Raw genomic sequence first — 15,967 nt, forward strand, 5'->3', positions numbered from 1 at the left:
AATGCGACACACGTACAATGAAACATTTTTTTTTTCAAGTTATAAGGATGAGATACTAATTTGACAATAAAATTCCATTTAAATTTGCAATGGAGAAATTTCGTGGGGCGAAACGATCCAGCGCATATATAGAGACGATGACGACAGCGAAGGGAGGGCGCATTATCGATTCGTAGAAACTCGACGGCTTCGGAGACTTGGTGGTTTCTAGAGGGCGGCGACAGGACGAGACGATGGAGTAACTCTTATGACAGACACCGGACACGTTGTCAAGTGTCACGAGCACTTGAAATGGAAACGCGGTCCGGAAGCTATGTCGATATTGACAGACAGAGAGCTTCGGTAGCACAGAAACGGCAAGCTTTGGCGCGAAAAAAAGAATAAGTTCTCCTTTTCTCTCGCATACGAGACTCAACTGCTATTCATATATCGCGATTCATACATGTAAATCGTGTTTACACGCCGCGCTGGAGGGACGACCTGGTGGTTGTTGGTGGTGGGGACGAAAACGGGAAAATATATACGGCGCCGGATGTGTGTGCACGCTATCCTTCTTCATGTCTCGGGTAACCGTACGCGGTTAAGTGAATGAGAACGGTATCTTCTTACAAAGCTAAATCACGCCGCGGAGTAAAAGTTAGAGGTCGCTCAACGCCGACTAAACCTGAGAACAAGCGCGAGTATAGTGCGAATTATGAGAGCCGCCTTTGTGCGATGACGGCGCTAAGAGACAATGGGGAGACTCGTGTATATGAATAAGAATTCGAGCGAATGCTCAGATGTAGAAAATCTGGAAGCGCAGACATGTATTTTTCATGGTAAATTTAAAAAGAACGACACACATATGCGAAGCAGAATCGTATCCTTGTTTCGTACCTATATTTCCTTTCTTAAAAATATTAAATACGAAGGTATATATGAGACAACATCGTAATCAATATAACAAAAAAGATATAAATTATAGATGAGGTGTATGATGAATATTAATAACTAATATCTTGCTCTTGTTATATAAAACATGAGCTTTTTTTGTATCACATCCGACAACAACATTTAATTTCTTCGTTCCATCTGTAATGGATCTTATACTGTTCGAAGTATATTATAGTCGTTAAATTGAAGAAAACGTGATTTATTATACATTGAAATCGAATCCGCGCGTGCATATCAGAGTACCGGAGGGCATTGTGTGCACCAGGAGGTCTGCAATACTCAAAGGAAATGAATACACTCCGTTTTCCGTACGTTAAATTCGACCGTTGAAACCGCGATTTATATATACGACTATCTACGATCGTGTCTCGATCGATAGTGCGAATTGTATCGAAACCGAGCGCTCGCCCCAGAAACTCGTAGGCGGATAGAAATGTCACCACGCAACCGACACCTTATAATTCGTCACGCCGCGGCGGCGTTTCACAACCGCGTGTGCGGTGCGACGACGGCGTCGAGTACATAACACACACACATGCACGTATACGATTTAAATACGTGTCGCACGCCGACCTCATCTACGTGTATGCGTGCACGCACGGATGATCGCGATCGGCGTCTCAAGAGAGCAGAGTGAAAGGAGCGCCGTAAATCAGACAGAGAGACAACAAAGGGAATAAAAGGGAGGATGCGAATTATTGGACCGAACAATTAAAAATAAGAAGCCCGAAATTTGTTACAAATTGTCGATCGTTGAGGATTAAATTAATCTTTGCAGTAGAGTTCGAGTTTATTTTTTCGATTCTACATATAAAAAAATAGAAAAAAATTGTGCGATATCAGGTAGCATATGAATTCTTAATGTGATTTAATGACTGTAAACTTGTCGGAAATTTCCACATAATCTTATACGCGGTAAACTGCTTTGCCGCTTGGATCAGCTGATCGAGCGCACCTGTCAACGGTTTGACGTTTTTTATTACAACGGATTTATTCATCCGTATTTTAAGATTTACGTAAGGTTTTTGTATTCGTTTTTTTACGAAAAAAATACCGTTGCAAGGCAAAATTCTGAATCTTGTTTATAGCATTATCATGAATCGACGTCGCTCGCAACATTCGAGATTCCTATCATTAACCTTATTTTTCATTAACTATATATACAACTGAAAAAATGCGGATAATCGCATAGTTGCACGTGTCGCTACATTTATCATCGTCACCGCTGTGTCGAGATCACGAATTAAATTAATATTACGATTCTCTTACAAACTGCGCATTCTGCAAGAGGCATGCGATGCCGCAGGCTTGAAGACGCCATGCTATCATTTCGCGGCGTCAGAAAGATCGGGGAGGAATCGGGGTCAGCAGGTTGGGATCGGATAATTTCGACGAAATTGTACAAAACGCGACAGTCTCTGGCCGTTCGTTCCATTTCGACACTAAAAAACCAAGACCTTCTCGAATGTTTGCTACGAGAATGTATGATATTTGCAAATATAAAGATTTTTTTATTCCGACAAAATCTCGTTTTGAATTAAATCAATTTTATTCATATCCATTTTTTATATAGTAAATCTATAGTTCTATAGTCTATATTCTATAGTCAATGCGATTTAACAAAAATCTATAACATCTGTGACTATTTTTTTATTCATCAACTTTTCTCTACAAATCAATTCATAGATTGCAAGAAGCGGATATTCGTTTCAAACAGCCTTATATGTCGAAATAAAATCGCGATTCCATCCGCCGAATACAATCAGTCGCGGTTTAATTTGATGGCTGTACCAAGGATGAAAAATTAATTCGATGACGGTCGTGCAAGGCTAACAAGTTTCTGTACGACTATGACATACTGATAATATGCGAGAAAAAGATCTTTAGCACAATGATAAACTATTCAAAAATGGAGCTAATGCAACGGGCGTCAAAATTCTTGAAATTCCGGAAATTTTAATGCCCGCACTCTCAACGATGACAAATACGATCGATGATGGAATTCGAAGTGAAATCGAATACTTGAGTCCATAATGACTGAGATCTGTGCACAAATACTTCCGCATTGCGTTTCCACAAGTTTCATAAATTAGCACGGTACAAATTAGACAAACAGAATTATTAAATTATTATTTTCTTGACATCAATTTTGTAAAAAAAAAAAAAAAAAGATTTTACAAGGGCATCGGTCGATGAGAATGTCTCAAAATACATACACTATTAACTACGTATCTCGTATAACCTTGGACTGAAAACGCCTTCATAAATATGAAAGAACCGGATCTAATTTTTAAGCGAAAGAAGAAAAGAAAATCATTTAGCGAATATAACATAGATATAAACGTATATATCTTATGGGTTTATTATCTTGTTATGTGAATGTTAATGTAGAATCATGTGCATGCACTCTTCACCCTGTATTATCTTTTCTGTCTTTAGTGAGATAATAATTATCCAATTAACAATTAGATAAACTGATATGCCAGCGTTATGCATTCGTAAAAACTCAAGTTTCAAATTATAGTCTTCATTCAAAACCATTTAGAAGATCGCATAAAGATGCACGAACATATATAAGCTCAAACCAAATCTAATAAATTACATATTCTGATTTACGGTTAATCAAATTTTAAGATAACATTAGTTTCAAGATAATATTTAGTTGAAAAAAATAGAAGCGCTTATAGCTTTATTAAAATCCACATAATGCTTAAGTAACATAATATTTTTTAGATATATGCGTATATATTTGTTTCATCTCTGTGCTCTCTTTCTTGCCGTATTATTTGACTTTATCAGAAAGATAATGCGGACGAAAACATGTGATATCAGAAAAGTCTCAGTGACGGCGAGATAAATAGGTATCGTATTTTTGTTTTTTGCATGTTGTTCAATATTTTATTGTGATATCAAATTCTTCGTCAATACGATGAAGTGTTTACAATTAAAGTTATGTCAATTTTTTCACATATAGTAATAAATACATTATTAATTTTAGATAGATATAAATATAATTATATAATAAAATTGTGAAATTAAAATAATAAAAATTTTAAAAGGTTATTCTAATAGAAAATCTGTTAAATGAGAATAATAAACAAGAAAATGTGCAGTTTGACGATTCTATAGCTTTTATCACACACTAGAGACGATTCAACGTAAATGAAAATTATGATAGAATCGGGCATAAAAATGGCAAGCATGAAATCGCGGTGAATCTAGTAATGAACTTTTCTCCCGACGCAAACACGTGCGTAATGCGCAAATCATCTTGAAGAAATTTCTCAAAGCATGTTCGACCTGTTTTCATCGAAAGCCGGAAGCGCGTATCGATAGCAGCCGTTATGTTCCGCGTCGGATGGCGCATTAGATATACCTGTCTACCGGAGAATATCGCTTTTGTGATTAATTCCTATGATATCACATTGCTGCAGCCCGATTGTGTTTGCATTGGAAATAATTCAGGCAATGATATGCCAAGTCACGCGACTGAAGCAAATTTTGATAGACGAGCGTTTGAAGAAGATCAGAGCACAATTTATTATTGCAATCCAACTTGTATTATTACTAAAAAGAAGTATAAAAATATTGAATTGTGAAACTGTATATATGTATAGTCGCAGTTGTAATTAAATATAAGAATGTTAACTTTCCCTCGACTGACTATACACTATTATGTATGTCGGTCCATTACAATGATTAGAAATAAACAATTGCTTCTCTTTTAAAAGCTGAATCTTGAGCATTTTCTGTAGATTTCTCTACAATGCATCAATATGTATCTGGGATGTATTGTATACCAAACAAAGCACAATTGTGTTCCCTAATCGTTACCAGATGTTGCAAAGTATTAGATTTGCACTAAATTAGATTTCCAATATTCAATGAGATATAATTAACTGCAATCAGTAAATTTAAAATAAAGCGTTTGAGATTATACTATTAAACATTTGTAACACAGTATCGCTTTTCAATTTTCTTTAATTATCGAATTATTTTTATAATTATTGTTTGATTCACACAGAGAAGTGAGAATATATTTTTAAAAAATTACGAGTATTTTATCTAATTTAAAATAAATCATAATGTAATTTAGTCAAGCAGAACACTTAATTTAATCTTCGAAGAAGAGTCTATTAATAAAAATAATTTGATTAATAATTCGAAAATTATTTAACTTTTATTTATTTGTAAGTTTCGAAAATCAATTTTGAGATAAATCCGTTTTTCAATTTATATAGTTTAATAGTTATTTATGAAATGTTATAAAACTGCATGAATATTATTTATCTTCTTTAAAAAAAAAATAATATATATGATTGAATAAAATTTAATTTTTTGAAATACAATTTTTATTTTGATTTACAAAAGCGACTATTTCATATAACGCAACCTAAAAAGTCTAAAAATATTTTGAAACTATAGCCATATATCGAAAGGTCCAAGATAAATGAACGAAATCTAATGTTGACTTATGTGTTCAGGGTTTAACTACCATTTATCGTATAAGGGCTGTCAAATCTTTAATAAAGAATGACAGTACCTAAACGTATGTACACAAAAGATATCCTTGGAGTGCCATTGAAACAAACGGACTTTGTAGCAAATTCTTTCAAGTTTTACCCGGTTGGGTAAATGTGTCATTTCTATATAAGATAAAAAACTTTCACATAAAAAATACTATATAGAGCTCAGTTTTTATTATGCCGACAAATAGGCATTTTCATATGAAATATTCTGTCGTAACTGTTCTTTGCGTATAAACAAGCGGCTTTGCGTTTTTTTTTCCTTCATCGCCGCTCGTTGAAATGTTTCAAAATATATTCCTTTAGAAGGACATTTTAATTACGAGCATAGGGGGATGGACGGCGCGTAAATTGCCTCGATGGAACGAGTCGCGAGGCGAGAATTTTTCAGCGCGCACGTACACGTTTCTCTAACGGGGAAAGCCCCATGGTATTATGGTAAAACGCCGGGAAATCCCCGTGAACGATTAACGCGGCCGAGAGTCCTTTTTTAAACCCGCCTCGTCCATGCGATTTGCCTCGTGTGCCGGCAAAATATAAAAACTTTCGCGACGAGCGCCTGTGTGCCAGTTAGGGCGGATACATAATTATCGGTAATTAGAGGAGTGTGTACGATCGAACAGGGAACAATATTGCGTTATACACTTTTATCCAATATTCAACAGCTTTCATTTTCTTTCTGATGTTCTCTTTCTTTTATATTATTAGCATTCATTATGCTCAAATACGTGAAAAAATTTTAAATAAAAAGTAGATATAAAATAGATAATATAAGAAAAAAAATGTATATATGGAAGGGATAATTTAAGTTTTTTTTATATTAAAAAATGCAGTGTACAGACAATGACGTAGAATATTTACACGCTACCGTTTCATTACTCGAATAAGCGCCAAGGAGAGTTCTTGTGATAATTATATATCTATATACAGTCACATATCCGGTATTGTATTTAAGGTGCCTGAAATATTTCCACGAGGGTCTCGATCGCCGTGCGGTCGGATTAAATCCGAAAGGATTTTCTCGGTAAGTAATTTACGATAATACTGCGATTCACGAGCATAGCATGATAAAAGCATACGGACAACAGTGGCGCGATTCGGTTTGTAAAGTGAGCACCGCGGTAATAATTTCTTGTACAAGAGCAACGGCCTTGAGACGAACTCTTCCAACGCCCCGACGTCCTTAGAGAGAAAGGATGCCTCTCAAAGGCCTTACTCGGAGAAAGCCTTTGCCCCGCTAGATAACCACACGGAACACCACACAGAATCACCTCACTCTCCCTTCACCGAGCTTTTTTATCGCAATCGCGAGACTCCGCCGTGGACTCGGGCAAGCTCCGACATTCGCGTTTTCCATCGTACGATATTAACCTTTTCCAGTCCGCTCTGTACCGGTGCCGGTCACCATCTCTCCAACTCTATAGCGAGCTTACGCGTATACCTAATCGCTCGAGGTGGAATTTTACGACCGCGCGAATTCATTAAAACGCGCGAGTTCTTCAAATTTATATCTATTTTTCTCTAGATGAATAATATGTTAAGGATAGTGTAAACAAGATCCGAGCGCTGTGAAATGTCGTCTGAAAAATTCCTATAGCAATTTCGTAAGAACAGAGACGCATATTGGATAATAATCTCCGACGATAATATACACACAAAGCAAGGAGGGAATTCTCTCGGTCGCAAATCTTTTTATACGCTCGCGGAGAGACAATAGAGGTCGATGGAGTTTCAATTGCATTACTTTCTCATCAATCCGCGACAGATGAGCCGACACGAAACGAAGTACTAGAGAAAAAGGAGATAAGAGAAAGTGTCCCCCCCTAAAGTCAACGATCTATTACTTTCAAAGCAGTAACAATTCGCCCATCATTAAAATAGTTGTTTAACAAATTATTATAAAACAATAGGATATTTCGATAAATTGTAAAATTAAAAATGATAAAAGTAAAAGTTTATATGAAATTGTAATTCGGCTTTTCGTGCAATATATTTTTTCTCAAAATAATTAGCGGGATTCTTTGTTATGTAATTTTCTCTCTCATTTTCCGCAAAGTTAAAAAATCCCTCTGAGTAACGCCTTTCTCTTTGATCGCACGCTAGAATTTTTGCACGCGAATCAGCAAACACCTTATCCCGACGAAGTCGCGTAATCCGGACGACGAACTTCGGATTTTGCTGAAAATATACCGCATCCTTACAAAGTATAGTATATCGTACGCAGTTGATTAAAGAGACGGAGAAGGGCACTTTTATGTGTTACATCCGCGAATATCCGTCGAGAGAGTCGCTGGGGAGTCCAGCCGAGCGTGCACCCGGTAATTATTGGCCTGAAATCGCGCGGCGGAAAGGAAAAGCGGAAGAGAGGAGACCGACGATATATCGGGCGGGTGCGAAGTCCAAGAATCGGAAGTCGGCGCGATAACGCGCGAGTTGAAAGACACGCCGCGCACTCTCAGGGTGTCCAGCAAATTGAATGAAAAAAATTCCGACTTTTTCCGAGATTTTCCAAGACCAGAAATTAATTTTTCTCCTGACTTTTTAGTATTATTTTTTCCAAATATATATAATTTGCATAGATAAAGCAATTCAATGTTAAATCATGAAATCCTTCAATTATAAATACAATCTGCATTATATACGATAATGGAAACATGTCATTATAAACTATTTAAGTAATCACCTTTTTTATTTATATTATATCAAATTTTTTAGTTTTGTCTGCTCTATCAAACACATTAAAATAAAATAACACGACGATAAAAATATAAATTAACGAAGACGCTGTAGATGAATCGATTTTTAACAACACAGAAAATTAGCGTGCTGGAAGTCAAGGAAAAGTTTTTATTTATTTAATAAAAAATTTCAATTATTGAGACAAATGTAGAATAATGTGAAAAAATTCAGATAAATAGTAAAATTTCCTGACTTTTTCCCTGACAATTCCATATTGATAAAATTCCCTGACAATGCCCGGTTTTCCAGATTTCCCTGACCGCTATAGACACTCTAATTCTTTTCCGTCACAATCATAAAGATCCGTCTCGCCGCTCTGTCTTTTGCCGTCATGTGTGAATCATCGCGTGCGAAAACGGAAGTTACATTCCATGAGTTACACGAATATATATGTATATATATATATATATAGTACAAACAATTCTTATCGAAAGTGATTGTCGTGCTGATCACTGCCATGGGAATTTCCGAGCTGCAGTTTGACCTATGCCGAGTTAAATCCTGAGAAGCGTGACACGATGTAAAACAATTTTCCTTTACTTTTCATGACATCAGCATTATTTAACGTAATCGCGAGTTTACGTCATTATGTATAGAAGCGCAAACCAATGCCTTGACGTAAATTCAATTATCAATTTATCCCGGATTAATTTTAAAACAAGAATCATGGGGGAATTACTCATATCGATTAATTGTTCCACGGGAGAGATAAGAAATTAAGGAATAACCTTCGCTCTTGTTTACAAGGAAAGCAGAGAAGAGGACCGCTTAAATGTTCTCCGAGAGGGAGGGCAAAGTTCACGAAGACTGCATTCTCAGGCTCCTTGTAAGAGCCATTGTCCTAACGACCGCAACTTTTTACGATGCTTTTACGCGGTTTTATCGTTTCAAAGTCTCAGACTTGATACAACGCGACTGATACAACGCGGGTTATGTGTTAAACTCGGTGTCGTAATGTTGCCGGGATAATTCCGCGTTGCCATGACTCCCGGCGGAGTCTATGCTCGATACATGAATTCGTAATGATGGTTCTCCGGCAAATCCACAAATCAATTCACGCTCGTACTCGGCAGTTTTATGAGACAAGGCTCATCATCGATCTTTCGGGATCACCCGCATCATCCGATAACGAGCTACTCGAAGCCGCACGAAATTTCGCTCTCGTGACGGCGAGACACAGCCGACGATTTCACCAGACCGTTCTCGTCGAAATTCGTCGCTGGACGAAAACCCTGATACCAGATATAGTATTCGATCGTTTCGGGTCGAAAGCGTAACAACCTCGATCGAGAACATTTCCGGGAGATTGTGTGTCGATGCACGGATAATGTTGCTACGATCGAGATCATTTAAAAATTAGCTGGAAATCGCGCGCTTTTTTCAAAAAGGAGATATTCGTATGACAATATTAAAATAAGTCTAACTAACAATAAGCAAAGAGATATCGTGATTTTTTTTATTATCTAACGCTATATTGTGTCAGTGTGTACAGTCGAGAAAAATAATTTCGCTTATATAAGACTGCAAATATCCTTTTTTCCTTCGTTTAATGAATTGCCATTCGTTTGATAATCGATGATAACTGATTCATCAGGTAATCCATTAATGTCATTAAAATAAGTCATTAAACATCGTTCGTGCGTACGTTTTCGCTCCGGAGACGCACAATGACATTTACGTGACACCTTCCAACTGTTGTATAATAATGTTAATCATCGTACTAATTGACACGCGACTAAATTATGTTAGTAGCTCGCTCGTTAAAGTCACTTTTTCTCGTCAATTCATATTAGACAACCGATACATGACCGAGATATGCGATACATGGCCTTGAAAGAGATAAAAAAACAAATGCGATTGCAAGTCGCTAACACGTCACGAAACAGCTTTTTTCCATAGCGCCTCGTCGAACAATTGTATTAGCGCATGCGAATATGAACGCGTTATTGCCGAAAGATAAAAGCCAAGCTGCCTAGCTATCGTAAAATAATACGACTACGATAAAACCCCAGGTACATATACATGATCGCAGTCCAGCAGCTATTTCATGCTGCATTCAGCAACTTTTAATCAAATAAATCACCGATCCATCGACGAACCGATAATTAAGCATGAATTAGTTTCGCATTCCGGGAAACCGAAATAAATGAACGTAATCGGAAAGAGCCTATAATATAAATATTCATTCTCAATATTCACGGCTATATTATATATATATATATATAAATTACATAAGATATTTCAAAAGAAGATTGTTTGTATTGATAATATAAATAAAGGACGCAAATGAGTCTTCTTTAAAAAAAGGGAGAAAAAAGATATTTTTAAATTGTTCTTAAATATGCAAAGCATTATATAATCTGTGAAATAGGTCGAGAATATTTATTTGTGGTGTTGCGCTTCACGGAAAAGAATATCGCGAAGCAAACGAGAATGATGTTTGCAACTGTATGAGAAGAGCACGAGGCAAACCTCTCTTCTCGCACATATATATGTGTTGTATATACGTACGAATTTATTTACGACAAAATTTTTGCGGCATACGATCACCTATTTTTACATAATGCGTGTATGCATGTATGTGTGTATATGTATTATAGAAATACAAATCAGAATGGAATCACGATTGTCCGAGACCAGTCGGTTTTACACACTTTCAAGGTTTTCAACGACCGGCATTACTTTTTTGAAGCGTGCCTTCCCCTCTTTTGTGCAAACCCCCTCCCTCTTTCCTTTCGTCTTTCCTGCGTAGCCGGCATTCACTTTCACCTCGCATAATTTATTTTATACCAAGCGTAAATTGGAAGCGTTTGACGTATATAAGTCGCCAATTTAATAGCGCGATTATACAAGGTGCGATATCCTTTTTTTTTCTTTCTCTCCCTCTACTGAAACTATTTTAACGATCCCGATGTGTACTTTATGTCGCCGAGGAATGCATTTCGCGCGTTAATATCATCTGCGACTTTCCATTTGTCATATTATATAGGTATGTCCCGACAGCCATTAAGTTGTTTCTACACGTGAGAACAAAAAACTAAGATCGAAACAGTCTCAAATTGTGACTTTGCACGTGTGAATATTTAATCGCGGCTTCTCCTCATAAATAAATTCGTGTGTCGCTCGAATTTACGAGGGTCTTCAAATCTCGCGATAACCTTTTTGCATCGACGACTGCTAATTTACGACCGATTGTTCGAACATTCTGACTTGGCTATTTTTTAAATTTTGTCATTTATTTTAGCTATTGTGTTAATACTGATAAAGTGTAACGCGACAATTATGAATAGCTATTAAATGGGAAAAATGCAGATAAACGAAATTTACACGTATTTTAATTGCTTAAAATGTCAAGAATAAAAGTTAAACATTATTTGTGAGTTAAAGGATTCTCGAAAAAATTAAATAGTTTTAAAGTTTTAATAATAAATTGGAGACTTTGGAGAGTAAAATATTATTATAAGTGATTTTTATATATGTAGCGTTTTTTTTTAAATTCTTGATACATATACATATTCTGTTAGATGTTAATAAATATTAGGGTAAATTTTGTCAGTAAATATATCTTTTTTGGAAAATGATTTACCCAGATTAATAACCTTACTTTCTCCTAATGTAGAGATATCACTTCTATTATATACATTCCTGTATTTAAGTACATTTCTTGTTTACAGATAATTTAACGTAGATATTTTTAATGCTTTAGGAATGAGAATGATTATAAAAATGAACTATTATAGACAAATATAGAATAGAATGTCATTCTAAATTTGAAGATAAAACGTTAGGTTATTAGTATAAAATAAATCTCACATTAAATTAGGTAATTAGAAAATCTAAATATATATGATAATCCACTTTATGCTATCATTTAAACAAAAATCAAAAACGAAAGTTATGAATCGATCTAATATGTCCGTAGATATCCTATTACAGTAAAAGCTAAACGTTCAATCGATATAATATTTCGTTCTGTCTGGGTCTAAATAATAATTCAGATCATGACTATCCATTTAGCGAGCTCACAGGTTACCAGAGGGCAAGGGGTAATAAAGAAAGAAAGTAGAGAGAGTGAGAGGGAGAAAAAAAAAAGAAACGTATTCTTTTCGGTTTTTTCCTACTTGTAAAATATACATGTGGTTGTTCAACCCCGTTTCTTCGGGTTCAAGTTATTCGAGTTTTCGAGGGAACAGCTGTACACTTCTCGAAAGGGGCACGCCCTTTTTCTTATGGGATACAGCAAAGCAGCAAGATCCGAACCGGCCCTTGGAATTATAAAGGGACTTTGCTTTTGAATTCTGCAGCGCTTTTTAAACGGTGTGCTATTTAAACTAACCCTGTTCTTCTCTATCTTCCTTCCTCTCTCGTTTGCTATTTTATACCTGTATTCTTAGCCATGTCACGCAGAGACTAGGATCATTAAAACACCGAACATCTAACAATAAATTAAAAATTCCTTCTGATGGAAGAACAATGTTTGGTCGTCTCTTTCAATCAATCATTTATTTTCAAACTTTTTTATATACCGCATGAAAGACCGAATTAAAACGAGTAAACTAGTAAAAGTATTATTGTTTTACTTTTAAATTATAAGTAAATAATTCTGCGATTATATCGAGCAAGTATGAAAAAACCCTTATAATTTTGATGTAAATAAAGCGTTAATGGCTTTTTTCTCTTTATTTTCTATTTATTTTATTGTAATTAAAAAAAAGTTTTGAAAAAAAAATTATTGCTTTACTGGCCATTAACGTGAGATATATCACGCGTCATTCGTTATCATTATACAAAGTTATTCTAATACTAATTATTCAATGAACCCAGTCTGAACCTAATAAAAATTAATATTCGATTTATGTAAATAAGACCCGATATAAGTAAAACATGATTTCAAATGTAATTTCAAAATATGTGCATATTGTATGTCGCTTCCGATTAAACTTTACTTCTCGTTACAGACCGACTTCTCAGCAATCGGTTGAGCACACAAATGCATATCACGTTGCGATAATAATACGACGTTAAATCGACTTCAAGCGAAATATTCCTAATGTCGAATGACAAGTGGAATCACGACAATCCATGGACAGCGAAATTGTTTTATCGAGGTCGTTTTCTCTCGGTTTTACGGCGCCTCGCCACGACGTATGATACGCAATTCGAGTTAAAGATGGATTACAAGTCACGCTACAGAATAAAACTGAATTTAAAAATGATATCGACGATAAGCACAGCGTATAAGCGATACGCGCAACGCGATTGAATACAATCGAATGTAATTTTTCTTCGAACTCGCGTCTTCTTCGAATGCAAATCCATCGCATTTAGCGGCGTTATTTTGACGAAGGCGCGCCCCACGATTCCTCTACTTTCGAATCTCGTCCGTGAGGTTAGAATCAGCTGATGTAAGAATTCGCAATCGCTTTATAACGCTTCATGCTCGTTAGACCGTGTATTCCTCGGTATCTCAAGCAATGGAAAAATACGCGCGATCGGAAAAGAAGAAACTTTTCGAAATAAAAGGGCTAGAAAAAAACAAATGCACATTCTCTTTTTTTTTACGACCGATTCGGCGGAACCGAATCGGATATTTAACAATCACCTAGAGATAATAATAAGAGAGCAACAAAAAAAAACAAGTGCAAGAAAATTCACAGACGAACGACGACGCGCAGTCGTTGGGTCGCAGAAATCTTGCTATCGATGTGATGTGACGTGAGATGATTCATCTGTTTTCGCGTTTACGAGACGGGAGGGAGGATCTTTGCAAGAAAGTTATGCGATTACGTCGGAAGTACTGCTTTTTTTTTTTTTTTATATATAAAGAAAATGCTTCGAGATCGCAGTGCACATGTGAAATTCCGCGCGGAAGTGCGTCCGTTACGCACATGTATAATAATTTTTCGACTCGGTTCGTACTCTCGTGTTCTCGTATTACGTAATTACCGTTGTCAAAGCAGATATGTCGACATCGCTCGCTCGTTCGCTCGTTGCTACTGCTGCTGCCGCAAAAAGGGAAACGCTGAGACGAGGGCGTATCGAATTTTCGGGTTTATCTCGTGAAAAATTATCGGGATTTTTTCCCAAAGAAAACAAAAAAGGAACAAAGGGAAAAAATCGACAAAAAGGGCAGCTGTTCGCAAAAAAAAAAAAAAAAAAACCGGCCTTTTAAAACGTGATTTCTTTCGAGAAGAATAGATTATGAGAAGAAACAGATAGAGATAAAAGAGAGAGGTTATCGAGAGAAGGGGGCAGGAGGGAGGGAGAAAGAGGACCGAGCTTGTCGAAGAATTTCCAGGCGTCGGCGACGAGGAGACGTCGCGACGAAATTTCTCAGAAAATATGGCGAGTAAGTGAGCGAACGAGCGAGCGAGCGAGCGAGCGAACGAACGACACGACACGACACGACGATCGGATGTCTCTCTCCTTGGCACGATATTACGACACACACGAAGGCAGGCCACGCGCGCGTATATAACCGTCTCGTTCACGGTGCACGCATATAAACTTACACAGATATATAGGCGCGTAAATGCGCTATCGTGCGCCTGAGAGCACACACATATACATATAAATACATATATATGTACATACATCGAGGTTCGCGCGCGCATGACGATCCTAGCCTCTCTAAACGCGAAAGAGCATGATATGTCGATATATGAAAAGCTACTCACTCGATTCTTCAAGTATGCTTGGATGGCACGATGCGACGAATCGGTGAGCTTGACGAAGATCAGGTTGTTTTCGTCAAAATTGTGCGACGACAAACCATACTGGACACCTGGCACCAGCGCCATTTCACCGTCTCCCATTTCGCCGTGTGCGGCTTCTCACTGTCTCGCTCCCACTCGCGCACGATTCCTCTTGGCGCAAAACCAGCTGACGTCCTCCTCCTCCTGCTTCGCCGCCACCACCTCCCTCGAGGCTCGGGGCTCGCCGTAAAAAGCGGCGCACGACGATAACGCACCACTCTCTCCCCCCGCGCGCACTCGCGTTTCTGTTTGAAAAACTCCGTTTCTCCTGCGGACTAGGAGCCGCTTCGCGGAGAGGCGCGAAGTTTGCGGCGAGCGGCCGACACCGACAACGGCTATCTTCAGCCGGAACTCTCGACGCGAGACGAGACGTTGCCTCGCGAAACGTGTTCTTCCTTCTCGCACCACCACCTCCTCCTCCGTCGTCGCCGTCGTCGTCGTCGTCGTCGTCGCCGCCGCCTCCTCCGCCGCCGCCGCCGACGCCGCCGCCACCGCTGCCTCCACCACTTCCTCTCGCGTGCACGATCTCCGTATGTTTTTGGATCTCTCTCTTTCTCTCTCGGTCTCTCTTTAGATCAAGACACTCGACGCACTATTACTCGCGGACGAGCCCCCCCGGATCGGACGATATCGCAGCGTGGCAGCAACACCCCGTCCGTTAACGATGGACCACTCTCGAACGCGCTCGCGATTTTCCATAAACTCGGCTGCCCCTCAACCGTCGCATATTAGCGCGCCGACACGACTCATTTGGAATTTTTCCTGCAATTAAAGAACACCCGGACCTTCTTTTTCGGGGGGGCCTCTTTGATCCAGCGGGAGAGAGCAGCACGCTCGTACGTTTCGGCGTAAAGGAACACAACTACACACTTTCGAACGAGCCACCTGGTAGGCGGGGCTTACGGAAAGGAAACGGTAGACCAATCGCGACGCGCGCGAAACGAATAACCCGAGAGTCGAGCCAAGGACGATCTCGCCGTCCTCGCGCGGTGACGGCCAACGATCGACTGATGC

General features: G+C 38.1%; 1 protein-coding gene across 1 annotated transcript in view; it reads right to left on the reverse strand.

Moving 5' to 3' along the window:
• Su(Tpl) (Suppressor of Triplolethal) overlaps positions 1–15,967 on the reverse strand; it is an 84,313-nt gene extending 68,346 nt beyond the window's left edge. The window contains exon 1 of the mRNA XM_085486552.1: positions 14,876–15,967. Coding sequence (XP_085342678.1) covers positions 14,876–15,013 — 138 coding nt within the window. The 5' untranslated portion in view covers positions 15,014–15,967. The remainder of the gene's footprint in view (positions 1–14,875) is intronic.

The sequence above is a fragment of the Nylanderia fulva genome, unplaced genomic scaffold (assembly GCF_048542155.1).
Source record: "Nylanderia fulva isolate GAGA-0341 unplaced genomic scaffold, ASM4854215v1 Scaffold11, whole genome shotgun sequence".
In the NCBI taxonomy this organism is placed as follows: Eukaryota; Metazoa; Arthropoda; class Insecta; order Hymenoptera; family Formicidae; genus Nylanderia; species Nylanderia fulva.